General features: G+C 36.0%; 1 protein-coding gene across 1 annotated transcript in view; it reads right to left on the bottom strand.

Moving 5' to 3' along the window:
• The window catches only part of ITFG1 (integrin alpha FG-GAP repeat containing 1), a 70,422-nt gene that overhangs the window by 42,379 nt on the left and 12,945 nt on the right, over window positions 1-15,098 (bottom strand). The window contains exons 7-8 of the mRNA XM_068693633.1: window positions 6,615-6,673; window positions 4,658-4,742 (exon numbers count right to left, since the gene is read on the bottom strand). Coding sequence (XP_068549734.1) covers window positions 4,658-4,742; window positions 6,615-6,673 — 144 coding nt within the window. The remainder of the gene's footprint in view (window positions 1-4,657; window positions 4,743-6,614; window positions 6,674-15,098) is intronic.

Raw genomic sequence — 15,098 nt, 5'->3', positions numbered from 1 at the left:
CACCAAGTTGTGGTGTTTTTTTTAATTTAACTTTATTTTATTTTATTATTTAACATGTTTATTTACCTAAATAGTTTCTACTCGACAGCTATTGTTCAACCTAATTAATATAAGAAAAGGAATCTAATCCCAAACTAGCTGCCTTTGAGTAACATACTAACTGAGAAATTTTAAAGATACTCCCACCCCCACCTTTTTTTTCCCCCCTTTCAAAGGGCAGGTAAAGAGTTATGGCTGGGAAGGTTTATTCAAATAAAACTTTTGGAAACAGAACATAATGTTAGACTAAGTCACCTTCTGAAACAAAAGATGCTTTGTTAAATGTACATATGATCAATAAATCAGAATCTTGGACTGAGAAGCACAACACTGCATAAATAGAAAGGTGGGTGTAAATGAGAAAAAGGCAGCTCAAATGATATACTCCTAAATTCATGCCTAGACTGGATGTAGCTCCACAGTCTGATGTGCACAAGGTTAAGTAAATAAGAAGTGGCAGAGAAACACAATTCTTTGAGACCTTTAGGGAACAGAGAGCCCGGAACACCAGCTACAAGATACAGAAAATATTGAAAAAAGGGAAGAAAAGAGAGGCAAGCAACACTAAAAATACTGTAGGATGGGAATGTAACAAGCTTGTGACTGTATACTGAACATGTTTCTAGTCACAGCAGCTGCATCCCACTGTCAGAGAAGATGCTTGCAGCATACACAAAGAGCACGAGAGCAATGGTAGGTTCTGCTCTGAGGAATCATTTACATCATTTGATAAAAGCTACTTAGGTCGAAGGTAATGCAACCTTCTAATGCATCTCATTCCCCGTTTTCCCTTGTGCTAGTCTGATTGGTTGTGCAATGAAACTTCTTTCAGGCCCCATTACAGAAAGCCAAATTACAATTTAAATTGCCAACCATCACACCTTAACTTCCTTTTGACTTACGACAATCATTATTTCATCATTTTTGAAACTGAAAACTGAAAAAGGGAGATGTTAAAGTCAGACAAACCATTTCTAATAAGGCATTTTCTTTAGCTCAGTACACACAGAACCTGTACAATAACTGCCTACCATTTGAAGTCTCTAGATACATGCTGACACTGCAAAGTGGGTAAATGCAGTGTTGTTCTGGTAACACAACATTTTGCCTCTTGGCTGTTAGATTGATGCAGAAAAAAATAATGGATTGAAAGTTATCAGAACTCAACTGAAATACTTTGCAATGCAACTTTGCTCCCTCCTTCCAATTACTGTATAACCACATTTAGAGAGGTATTTAGGCAGGTTTTTTTATTTTTTATTTTTTATTTTTGGAGGTGGTAGGGCATTATTCAACTTCCATCAGACTGTGCTTCATAAATAACAGAATTTAAATTATATCACTTCATTACTCATGCACGTTGTTTTAGTAGTACATTGACTTCAGTATCCTCTAAAACTTTGTTCAATGAGAAAATAATTATTCATTGTCTTGTTTTAAATGAATGTTGGCAAGATGAAGAAAAAACTAATGCACTACTCAACTTCCTATCCACTGTTGCAACAGAAGATAAATTAAATCCTGAAGTCATAATTGTACTCAAATAGTAATTTCAAAATCATAGCTGTATTTCCATAACTGTCAGAACACACGTGGCTTCTCTATCAACACACATAAACACACTACAGCACTCCTTTCGCTCCCTTAGGAAAGTTAAAACACATATCAGCATTGTGACATGTGAAGATAAAAGCCACCTTAACACCTGATTCAAAGCAAGATTCAAAAAAAAAAAAAAAACCCTAGAAAGTTCATTCACGCCTAATTTCTTTCATTAATATCATGAATCTCTTCACATTTATTTTCCCTTATCAAAACATTCCCAGCATGGATACAGCCATTGACAATCTGTACTAAGCTTTTGTCAAGTTAGTTCCTTCAGACTTAATTACAGATGGGAATTTTTCCTTATCTTCTACATACAGAGATTCAAACCTCTGCAACCAATTATCTTCTATTGCCAACATGGCAGTCTAAAACCTATTGTATCCAATTCTTACTTGAAAGTCCACAAAGCACTTTTTTAAACTTTCTTCCCTCCTCTTCTCTACAATTGAAGACTGCAGAAAGCTGACCTAGAAATCACACAATTCCCTCCGCAGTTTCATTTAAAAAGACTTCTATGCCTAGAAACAGCAAAGCAAGATAGCTGCTTTACTTTTCCCATGCAAATCTCCTCCATTTCTGCAGCTGAACAGATGACATAATATGACAGTCATTTTTCAACACAAAGGACATGGAACATTCCTTCTTTCATATTTGTGCATATGTTGCCTGTTTGAAATGTGTCTTCTGTGTTTCAGCCATGTTTTAAGCACTCCATAACTAGGAGTCCTTGCATCAGATTTCTTCACACTTCCCTTTTGCATGCTAATTAGAAGCAACTGAAAGACGTACCTATGCTCAGCCACAAAAAGGTCTAGAAAAATAATCCCTGTAAAGTTCTATACAGGTTTCCCAATAAAGCCTAATCTTATAATCAAAAAAGGCATCTGCCTCCGCTAATGATTATGAGAACATCAGCTCACATCAGCCAAGGAAGTGGCACTGATGCCTTGAGAACAGCATTTCTATGTGTTTCACAAAAAACTACATACAAGAGCTTCATCAAAACATGTCCCAACACCTAGGACATGGTGGAAAGAAAAACCATTAAAGTGTCTCTCCTCTTTCACCCTGGATGGGCTTGTGTCATCTGCATTCACCCGTGAAGATGAAGACAATAGCGAAATGCAGCTGTTCTGGAAGAGGGAGCAAGGCCCTCATACAGCAAGATCTATGCTGGGTAGATACCCACCTTGTCTCTCATTGATGAAATGGTTGAGATCTTTTAGAATAACCAATTCCAAAGAAGTCAGCCTCTGAAACGCCAGCATTGCCTTCAATAGATGGTATTGATTGTTCCCCACCTCTCTATTCTTGTTGCCATCCATGCTGTCCCTCTGCATTTGTTTCTGTGCATTTCTTAAGTTGCTGCAGGCGTTCTCTCCCATTAAATTTATTAATGTAAAGATTGTTCCACTATACCCTCATGTTGATGCTTCCCCTATGAGTTTGATGATAGCTAGCAGAGCAGTGCGTTCCACAATTGGTGATGGAACTCAAACAATGCAGCTCCCTGCTGCTGCCATCACCACACCAGCCAGCGCCTTCCATCACCTCGGCTGTACCACCACCACGCAGCATACCGCACGGTTACGGTGCTGTGCATTCAAAGTATTCGCATTTTCAAAGTTTTAACTCTACCAGCTAAACCATTCTTCTCTTCTTTGCAAAGGCACCCCACAGTTTTTTAAAACCCCATTAATTATGATAAATTTCTAAAATTATGATATATCACTTGGGCTCATTAACTACCTAACACAGAGATGAAAATATCCTACAAGAAGATTGCTTTCCACAGTGCCATCATTAAAAAAAGATCTGCTATATCTGCTTAATACTTATTAAGACACATTATTCAGAACATCAGCTTGGAAAATAGTTACAAAAAATAACATTTAAAATTATTTTTAATTGCAAAATGTAGTATTTATACACAAGTGTTTATATTTGTGAACATTAAAAGATACTACAAAAAAAATATTTAAAAGGGTTTACAAAACACTGTAACATTTCACAGAAGAACCTAGACCATTCTTCAGGTTTCACCTTACTTCATTTACTAATGATCTGTAAACTAATCCACAGCTGTTATATAAAGGACTAAGGAAATTAACTGTCCAGCAGAGATGTCTTCTGGTTAAAAGTCAGGAAATAGCTTTTCTAGAATTCTTCTAGGTAGCAGCAGTAGAGCAGGAGAATTGGACACATTCTAATACGGAGTTGGACTTCATTTAAAAAGCTGTTATGCCCCTATGTCACAATTGTTAAAAATTAAAATAATGCAACAAGGTGACATTTGACAATGTTTGAAGACAGGCTCAGCCTCAACAATGTGATATATGAAGTATAATAAATTAATTCTTTATTAAGATAGATGTCACTGACACAGTAGTGTCAGCAGAATTAGGCCTGTAGTATTTTTTGGGTCACAAATTTCTTATCTTAGAGCACACACAGTAAGTATTTTTTGAACTACAAAACCAACCATTCCTGTTGTCCATAACATGACACACACATTGATAAGCCAGAACTAATTGGAAAAAGTACCTTCTACTAGAAAAATAGAGGCTTTCACTAACCCTTGCAAACAGATGTTAGTGAAAGTTAGTTGCATTTACATAAGATTTTCTTTTACATTAAGATTTTCTTCTGTCCAAAAGCCTCCCAGACTTTTTAAGATATTAAAATCTTACTATTTCAATCAAGAAAAAAACCTGTGCATTAAAGGAAGTTTTGCTTGCTTCAGAAAAAAAAACAAAACACAATAACAAAAACCAAAATACATCTGATAAAAATAGGTTTGATACTGGTACAGTGCCTGGAAGAACATAGATACACGTGAGTTAGACTATACTGGAAAAGCCACAGTTGAATTTAGCTGAATATATTAATAAAATATTCCTACATATTTCAAGATTTACAGGCCAACAGATGTAACACCTTAAAAAAATAACTTCATAATTCAACAAAAAAGAAACATGAGAGATGAGTAGTTTAGAAAAATGAAACTCACCGAAATCTGCAAACACAGACTGCCCAACAATCACCACACCACTGGGTATTTCTTTGCTTTTCCCAGCTTTAGAGAAGTTCCCATCCTATCAAACAGAACAAAGATGACGAAGAAATTGAATGGCAAATCAAGTAATAAAGCTTGACTTTCAAACCAAAGAAAATACACTTCAATAAAGAAGAGCTTAAATAGATAAGAGAAAGCTCAACTGTGGAAAACTGCACTGTTTGGATACTAGAACTGAGTTTTTGCATTTCTAATCTTTCACGGAATCCTATGAATATCCAGTGGTAACGTTCTTCCAATAGAGTTGTCCCCATTTTTTTTTTGTGTTATTCAAAACAGCCTGAGTTTTCAGCACGAAAATCTAAATCACTAATTATTTTGAACACTAACATGTGTTTAGGCAGTGACATGTAATTTTACAGATAATATTTAAAAACACACATGCTTCTGATTTTCCTTCTACTAAGGAAATCACGATTTTACATTATGCCTGGTTCAGGTCTTGTTTTAATTGTCTATTATTAAAATCTTGGCTCGCAGAACGTAATATTCTAATATTTCTTCAGAAAGACAGAAGAGTGCTGGATTCCTGTTTATCATAAAACTCGATAACACCTGGACCAAAACCCATTTAAAATGTAAAGTTTTTGTAACCAAGTAACACAATTCAAGGCCCACTTTTGTAGTCACTGCAATCAGTTCATGAAGTGACACAGATACAACTATACATACCTAAGTTAAAAAAACCTGAAATGAAGAGAGTCAGCAATCTGTTAACTGGCTTTTAGCCTGCGTACTTTATGAACAAAAAGTAACAAGGCCTTGGTTTGTTCTCCAGCTACCACCTTTCTCATTCTTGCACTCAAAATTCTTATACATACACTTGTTGAAGGAATGGGGGATCATCAGATACCACTGATGCGAGAAATCCTCAGGTGGCTATAGTGAACATGTCACAAGATGCCGTCAGTGATGAGATATGTCTGCTGTATGACCTACCCAACTTGATCTATGCCAAGTTTTTAGTTTGGTACTCATTTCATTATCTTACCTTTCCCTAAGCTACTTGATGGTGGTTCTTAATCACTTCCTTCTCAGTAATTCCACCTAAAAGCATATGTAGAATTCCCTTCCCTCTGCAGCTCTTCCACCTTGCACTTGGCTCAAGCCTGGCCACCAGAGCTGGTTTCCCAGGACCATGTACAGGTGGATTTGACTATGTTCACAAGGAGACTCCACAATCTGAGCCACTTGTGTCAATGCTCAGTCACCCATCCACAAAAAAAAAATAAAAAAATCTCTGAAGTTCAGAGAGAACACAGCAGTTTCTCCTATAACAAAAAGTAAACTTTATTGCACAGATGTGAACACTCTTAGCTACAGTAATTTAGGTTAGCATGTAGCCTAAGGGATGCATTTAGTTTCAAATTAATTAATATCATTAGTTGTTAACAACAATGATGTTCTTAGATAAATAAATAATCATTTGACCTGTTTCTGCCCAACCTTGAGTTACACTTATGGTATTTGGTTAACACAGGACTTGGAATTTTCTCAGCTGTAACTTGTGTACATAGGAGTGAGATTTTGAACCTCTGTCCCGAAACATGGAATCACAGTTCTAAGAAAGCTTAACAAAATTAAATCTTTGAGACTACAAAAATAAAAACAACTTATCATTCATTTCTTCATAAACCATTGTGCTAAGTGTCAGTAGATTACTACAACAGCTGATGACACAGCAGGAGTCCTGCTAATGCATGTAAAGTCAATCTGATTGGTTTCCTTTGCAGTCATGTTAAAAAAACCTGCAGGGAAATGTATGCTGAGTAAAAGATTTCCTTCAATTCAGTTCAATTCATTCCTAACATCAGGCATGTCAGACAACCTTTAATGTTTGTTTGTTTGATGTTTCTGCATTTAACAGAATGGTTATTTGAATCTCTCTTACCTTATTTACCCACGTCTCAAATTGAATGCTGCGTGCATTTGACGTAGTAAGGAACAAATCTGTGTAGGAAGAAAAAAAAACAAGAGAAATAGAACATTTAACATTAACTGAAGAACATTTTTTAAGCATAAAGAAAGAGACAGGCTTCAAAACTAAGAAAAAGTATACATAATTATATTTTTTCAAGTCAAAATTAAAAATGAAAACCTAATAAGAGCCTTTTATTACATCCTTTTATTTTGGATACATAAATAACATATATGCTGTTGAAAGGAAGAGAAAAAGATGGAGAAACGTTCCAGGCTTCCTTTCCGCAAAATTCTCTTAAACATGAAAACAGTGCAAAAGAGTGCTTCAGATAATTTATCTGATGATGCTACTTAAAGAGGAGCTTATTCAGGAGAAGGGGAAGAAAGAAGGTTATAAAGGACATCGAAAAAAAGAAAAAAGCCTGAGGGAGAAAATAAAGGATGATCTCTAGTGTACCAAAGATTAAGAAAATCACCCTTTAAAATTTAAGCACTTGATTTCTTTTCTATTGTCCTCCTTCTTTGCTTTCTAGTTTAAAATATCACTATTTGAGTTAGAACACAACCGTTACTCTGTGGGCAGAAAAAAATGAATTAAAGAAAAAAGAATATTAATGCCATACCCTGAGGTGTTTTAGTGAATAAGCAGGTGGACTGCTGTACAGGGAATTTCAAATGGCATAATAAGGGGTACTGACTTACAGGAAAAAGGAAAAAAAACAGCACCTGAATATCAAATAAAAAACCAACAAAATGGAAACAAAAGATTTTGCTCACAGGTTCCCCCTCCCCGATGGAGGTTATGTTAATTCTGTTCCTCTGAATACTTGAAACAGCAATTTCCTTTAGAGCACTCACGTGAAAAGCCTTATCATGATAATGTGCTTCATCGGAATGAATTTTATTGCTGCTTAAGCATTTCTTGAAGACAGTGTCAGAAGACATAGAATTGGTCTGAAAATACCAGGGATGTAACTTAAAAAGCATTTATAAGCTCCGAATTTTGAACTTGCATGTAGAAGGAAGATTAAGCAATACTGCTGATTACCACTGGATATAAAACAAAACAATTAAAATTGAATACATTTGTGTGTGGGGAAAGGGTTGCTAATAAAAGAAAAAACCAGAAGATTGGAAGCCTCTTTTTTTTTTTTCCAAGACTTAAATGATCCAACAAGTATTTCAAGTAGGGTTGTAGTACATTCATGCTGCAATCTGCACTGCAATTTGCAATTTGTTATGGACTACGTCACGTACAGAGTATGCCACAACAGGCTCTTCCAATATCATATTTAAGTACACAGCAAATGACTAATATTTGATTAGCAAATATAATAGATTGCCTAACCTTTTGCAGACATTTTTGTTGGCACTGTACCTGTTTTCCCAAGCCATCTCTGACTCAGTTTCAGGCACTGCAGCTCCGACCTCTCACCTTTAATTGCTAAGCCAGTCCTCTCCCTGCCCAGCCCTCTGTGCAAGGAGAGATCCCGGGGCCCATTACCACAGCATTCCTGCCGCTAATGCTATGCTTATGTGTTTTGTGGCTTTCCCAGAATTAGACAAAATAGCACAGCTGCTAACACAAGCCATAATTCACTTAATACTATTCTGCTAGAAATCTAGCTCTGAATAGTTGGTTATTACTAGGTTAAATAAACCCATCAAGTTCTTAAGCAACACAGTTATGCTTCTATGGTAGAAAACACCACAAAAGGCAGATATGGGTTATGCTGGGAGTGTTACTAACTCCTTAGCTCTTTAAATCATTTTCAGTTAAAACCTTCAGTTCATTAAAAATAAGAAGAGCAAAAATCAAACAGCATTATCTCTTAACTGATTTAACGTGATGGAGTTTTATTTTTTTAATTGTTCTCAGTTTTAAAACCTATATTAATGCAGCATGCCAGGCCAACTTCTTAGTAACAAACAATATTTCCTTCACTGGGTAAATGCAGTGTCACATATCCTTAAAACAGAAGGGAGAAAAAGATAAATTGATGTTCTTCACATATTAATGGGAAGTCACATAAACATTACTGGGAATTAAAGCATCCATAAGCAGAAATACATCTTGTTTTCATTTGAGCTTTACAGAGTAAACGTGTTAGTTACAGCTCCTCAGAAAATATAATGGCCATGTTTTACACAAGAGACATTCCTTATGGTTCAGCCCAGACAGAACTACAACAGGTCACAGAAAACCAGGCACTCTGCAGGGACTGGGCACCACGGACAGCCCAGTGAACTGCAAAGCTGTCAATCCTGACCTCCAGCAACAGCCACTACCTGCTCACTCACGTACTAGGGAGTTACGTGGAACAGAGCATGAATGGGTACTCTGTATGACTTTGTTGGAACATGCAACAACATCAGAAAAAGAAGTGATTTGCAGTGCATTTTTCTTATGCATTAAAAAAAAAACAACGTCTATCCCCTCATCCTCAGTCAGGAGCAGATTACGCTCATTTTCTTCTGCATTCTTCCCCCACCCCTCTGTGATTTCATACGTATATAGAAATATTCAGAAATAATTGCACAGGGACCAGAAATAATAGAGAAGGACAAAAAGCAACAGGCACAAAATCTCAGATGTTAGGACCAGATTCAAAAGTAGTGTTAAAATAAACATTAAACAAGGGTGGGGGGGCCCACAGTAGCTGGTTTGTCACACAATAATAATCGCAAGGAGTGCATTTAGCTATCTGCAGTGTAGGAGGAATAAATCAAGACACTAAATGTAAGTCAAACTACAAAGAGGTAATAGAAAGACAATAATTTAAAATGTCTCCAGTGTTTACTTTGCTAAGAAGTGGAGGTGCTTATAGGTTTAAAATCTTTGTTCAGACATTGTACAAACGAGGTATTTTAGTATGAATGCTTGCTTCATGATTTGAGAGTAAGAAAACAGAGCTATGTTTTCAACAACTGTACTTCTCTATGGTTTGCAAGGGATCAGTGCCGAGCATCACCTACTCCAGTGGCTTTAAGATGAGGAAGTTCAGCAACATGCCTGTTTCATGCCTTTTTCACACTGAACTTCCTCCCACTGCTCAAACAACCCCCAATCTCTTGAAAGCTGGGAAATTACTTTTTGTTTCTCTGATACACCCCTCTGTGCCTCCTTGTCCCTAACTTGTTTACATGCTACACGGCCAATTGAGCCATCACACCAAAGCAGCTCAGGCCTACTGTAATATTACACTGCGCTGCTAAAATGCAAGGGCAGACAAAAATAGCAGACTACCTTCCATAAATAGTATAGGTGAGCTAGTGCCACGCTGCTCCCGAGGTAAAGCAGCAAGCCGTGATTTCCCATATTCCCCAATTTAATACAACTATAGGAAAGCTTCCTGTAGTTCTAGAGCTAGCTGAACCAATTCACCTGCTACGTTAATGCCAATTGTCCCCCTTAAACCAGCTCACAAACTACGTGTTTCAAATTCTCATGCATGTTTTTGTGATTAAATCCTTTGGCACTGGACTAAAATGAAACTTCAGTATTTAAAAGTAGCTTCCTATTTGGAACAAGAATATCATAGATACCAAAGCAAGCATAAGAAGAACATTTCATTGTGACAGAAGTAGTGTAAAATACCTCAGACAATGTTACTTAGATACTTCAAGTAACAATTTACAAAATTTGTATAGTTTAGAATTGCAAATGTTTTCTTCAAGTCTGTAGGAAAGAATCCAAGCCTTAGAAAAACCCAGTCCTGCTTGGTAAAGTACTTTAGATCAGATGATTTCCAAAGGTTACTTCCAGCCTAACTTATTTTAAGATTCTGACTGTATTATATATGCTTTCAATTATTAGGAACAAGAACTCGTGAGACAGGGGGGTCCATTAAGAATGTGTGATATTTATATTTTTCTATACAGCCATAGCAAGTAATCTTGGCAAGCATTGCCTTCCCAAAGGAGCGTCTGTAGCAGGTGTCTTTCCCAACTGCTACTACACATTTCCTTAGCCTATCATTACCACCTTCCTTAATATAGGAGGGCTGCAGGAGAATATATGGAACCAACAAATGCATTAAGATATGTACTCGGATGACATGACAATGAAGGGATACACAGTTCATTTCTATAAGTTGTATTTTAATACACTAATTATCTTGAAAACAGCAACAATTTTGTTTTGCTTCTAGCAGAGCCATGAAAACTCAACACCTCTTTCCTACAAGGAATGCATCTCGTATTACAAACGCTAAGGAAACGTCACTTCAAAGATATGCTGCCCCACTGCCTTTTGGAAGCAGTTGTGGTAGCAGTTTCAGCTGAAGAAAACAAAACCATTTGCACATAGATCTGTAAGTTCTGTAAGCACAGATACCATATTAAGTGCTGGTCCATACGCTCTGTTGAAATGCTTATAAACCTAATGGCAGCACAATGCGAGTTATTTACAACCTGAGGTTATAAAATTAAATAAACTTGAGCTCAAGATTTTCTTTATCATTTACAGAATATAAAAGTGATTCTCCAGATAATTTCACTAAACCATACGTATGCAAATGGATGCTAAAAACAGTATGTATAACCCTCTGACTATTATAGATTCTGGAGATACACACTGAAAATGATCCAGAGGAATTAAAAAAAAGTCAGTTTGGCCATTCTCCTACTGCCACTGCCAGAGAGAGAACACTGGGTCAGTTGCATGGACCACCAGACTAAGCCTGCAGGGGCACTTCTTCATTTGTGACATGATGTAGAAAAGATAAGTAAAATCCTTAATAACTGGGACAGTGGAATGTCCTCGTGTCAGTCTTCCCAAAATTCAATGCTTACAGCCTAACTGAATGGCTAGAGCTATGAAAAAGCATCATCATCAGGCAGGAAATGTTTCTCTTGAACAAATGCAAAGTGATGCGTGTCACATATAAATGTTCTGCTATTTTTGATTTAGCAGGCAATGGTTAACAAAAACAACACAAGTAATGGGAAAATTTATAAACCAAGTTCAACACCCTAGAAATAAGAAAAAAAATCAAGGAGGTTACCCAGCATTTTAAACCATGAGACTGAAACCAAATCTAAGTATATACTAAATACATAATACAGAAGATGTCTGACACAGGCTATGACACAAAATCACGCTATCATTTTACTCACAGCCTCACTTTCCCTTAAAAGTGATTTGGTGAGGAAATTTGGCTATTCTTTAATTTGAGTTAATTAGCTTAGTAATAAAATGCTGCTATCCAATCCCTAGTACCACTAATCAAGAGTAAATACATATACCAAACGCTGAATTCAGCATTCATTCTTACTAAAAAAAAGAGCTACGTCACTATGACAAACATTGCCCCAAATCGTCAAATTCTAAACCAGCTCTACCCCCACTTCAGTTTGTGCAAGTGGCTCAGCAAGTATAACTGAACGTTAGATAAAGTTCAACACAGAGCTAGAGAGACAGCTTAGAAGACTTCAGCCCAACTGGAAAAACTCAGACAAGCTTACTAAACAGATAGTATTCCAAACCCTACTTCTAAACATTAATTTTACTTATTAGCACCACTAAGAAACTACAACAAAGCCAAACTACACAATCTGCTTCAAGTTCACTTTTAATTAACCTTGTTCTTTTCCTTCACTTTTGAGTGTTATAAAAACCAGTACTATTTATAGATAGAGTGTTCATTTCACTAATAACTGATTTGACCTTTCTGTTTAATGTCAGAGGGCTTTACTTCAAAATTAAAACCTCCAGCAACTATAGTTATCTTCAGAAACCACCAGGGCATAAGCAATATTCTTAAGTTATAGCTTGATTTCACGTTTCCTTCAGAAACTTCAGTTAATAAAGAAAAAAGCCCCTATTTTTAAGTGCTATCAAAATGCACGAAGAGCAGTCAGAGCTTTCTCCTTACAAAACAAGGTTTTAACCAATTAGACCGTGCATGTGTGCATGCCAACCGTGTCTGAAAGATTTTTCATTTATGTGGAAGACTAGTTGTGGCACTGCACATTTCTAATATGTGCAACATTTAACCAGAAGTCTTCTGGATATGATCATCTGCTTGTATGTATTGGCATATGTAAATAATGTATTGAACTAGAAGTCTTTGCTGTAAATTCAATTTAAAAATAGAAACTATCACCACATTACAGCTTCTTTTTTTTTTTTTTTTAGTCCCTACACACGCTTCCAATATGCACAAACCTAACTTTATACGTAAACACTACATACAGCCAGTCTTATTTCTTTACTACAAGGAAATAAGAAGCCAAACCTTTATATTGGCTACATTTTGTGCCTCTATTCATAAGTTGTTCCACTCAAGTACAGCAACCTTTTATCATTTATTATTCAGATTTGTCTGGTCAAGTTGGCATTAGCAGTGTACTAGGTAAGATGTAATATATCTACTGCCTATCTGAAATAATTTAGCTTTTACAGTATGTATAGAAGTACAACCACCAACGCTACTGAAGTTAAAAATTAGTTGTCGTGAATTTCTGTTGCTAGTCACATGAAATAGTAGTTACAGGACCCACTCCTTCCAGCCACTTCATCCTCTGAAAAATCTAAGGGAAACCAAAAGCACTTTGTGTGTTCCAAACAAGCTAATTTGTGTTTACAAATCTTTATGAAGTGTGGTTATAATAAAGGAGATTTTGGATTCCTATGTGATGTGCTCTAGGTGACCCTGCTTGGCAGGAAGGCTAGACCTGATGAACTCCAGAGGTCCCTTCCAACCTCAACAAGTCTGTGTGATTCTGTGATTATTTCTGCTTTTCAATTTTCATCTTTTTCTTTTCAAATGCAATAAACATTTACCAGAACAGCAAATAAGAAAGATGATATACAATTATAAACAACATAATTAAGCATTTAAATCCCTTTTCATTATTAAGAATGACTGCAGAAAAAAAACAAAAAAACAACATATGTACAGATTTAAAAGCATCATTTAAATAGAAAAGTTCTAAATTAGTTTTATGCCAAACAGTTATGCATGTGAATATGCAGACCACATTGGACTATTCCTCTGGTTTTTAGCGCTCATGAGTCCTCAGACAGAAAATTCTATTTATTTTTATAATAAAACCAACGATGTTGTTTCAAGCGATGGAAAATGACCACATTCAGCATTAAAGTATTTTCAGAACACATTTTCATGTTCCATGCTTCCCTACCCAACAAAATACTGGAGTCAGAACCAGTTTACTTTTCATCTATTTGAAATTGATTACCATAAAAATATCATACTATCAGTATATAATGAAAATCTCCAAAAGGAATAGCCTTTGAGATATTTCATTATAGCAATTTTAATAACTGCTAAGCAGATAGCAGAGGTGATAGGAATCTTTTAGAGGGATTAGGCAAAACAAGTTAAAATGACTGTTTCTTTTCTCTAGAGATCCTTACTTATCTTTTAGTACTATTCATGACATAAGCTATGATTAAGAAAAGAAGCAATGGCAGAAGCAGACCAATCCCAGCAGAATCAAGAGAATTACACAGCTAGTAAAGTAAACAACTCTGAGCTCACCTTATGAAAGGGAGCTGGAACTGCCTGTGTTCCTACACAGTGTTCAGTACCATGTGAAGTAATAGAGATAACCGATTTGGGAATAGTAGCAATAGTTAAAAACGCAAAAAATTTATATACATGTTTGTTGAGAATGAGATTTCCCATGTATCTTTTATAATACATCTTTTGACTCCATTATATGCTGTAAACTCTCAGGTGAGCTTTGTTATCTGAGCTTTAAACATATAGGGAATTAAAAATGAAACAGTGACCAGGTATTACCGAGTATTTATTTCGGGAAAGAGAAAAATGAAAAACAATTTGACTTCAAATGAAGACAGAAGATTTGTGTATATACACACACTTCTCTTTTAAAATACCCGTCAAGCTAAGTTTTAAAAGGCCAGACAATTTGTTTACAAACATAATGGGCCTGGTTATTTTGACAGAGAATAAACACAGATCTACTACATAAAACAAGCTTTTATGGTAATATTATGGGCAGAGAGGTTACCAGCTTCCATCAAAAGGCAACCAAAATTAAAGTACAATTCAATGAGAGTCTGACATCAAGCATTAGTGTCTTCAGAATCAAGGTGTAGTTGATTACAACAGAAAAACACCTGTGGATTGAGTGATTGGTTTTCAAGAAAAAACATCTATGTTTACGGGTTTAAACTACGTGGGACTCAAAGAGAAAACACATTGTAAGTGTTCTGGGACATTAGGTTTCTAGATTCCTAAAGCAAAACAACATAAGAAAATTAACCATCAGAAACCAGTAAAGAGACTAGCAATTAGCTTACAGCAAGCTGTTTCTGACTAATGATTTTTCCACTTTATTCTTCCCAAAGTCAAATTTATGAATTTCCCTTCATTGTCTGCAAACAGTTCCAAAAATATCTGCAATTATGCACACCATGTGCTAGTATTCAAGACAAGACAGGTTGCAAAAGCAGTATTTCCAA

The sequence above is a fragment of the Anas acuta genome, chromosome 10, assembly GCF_963932015.1.
Source record: "Anas acuta chromosome 10, bAnaAcu1.1, whole genome shotgun sequence".
NCBI lineage: Eukaryota > Metazoa > Chordata > Aves > Anseriformes > Anatidae > Anas > Anas acuta.
This window is presented reverse-complemented; position numbering and strand designations above follow the sequence as displayed.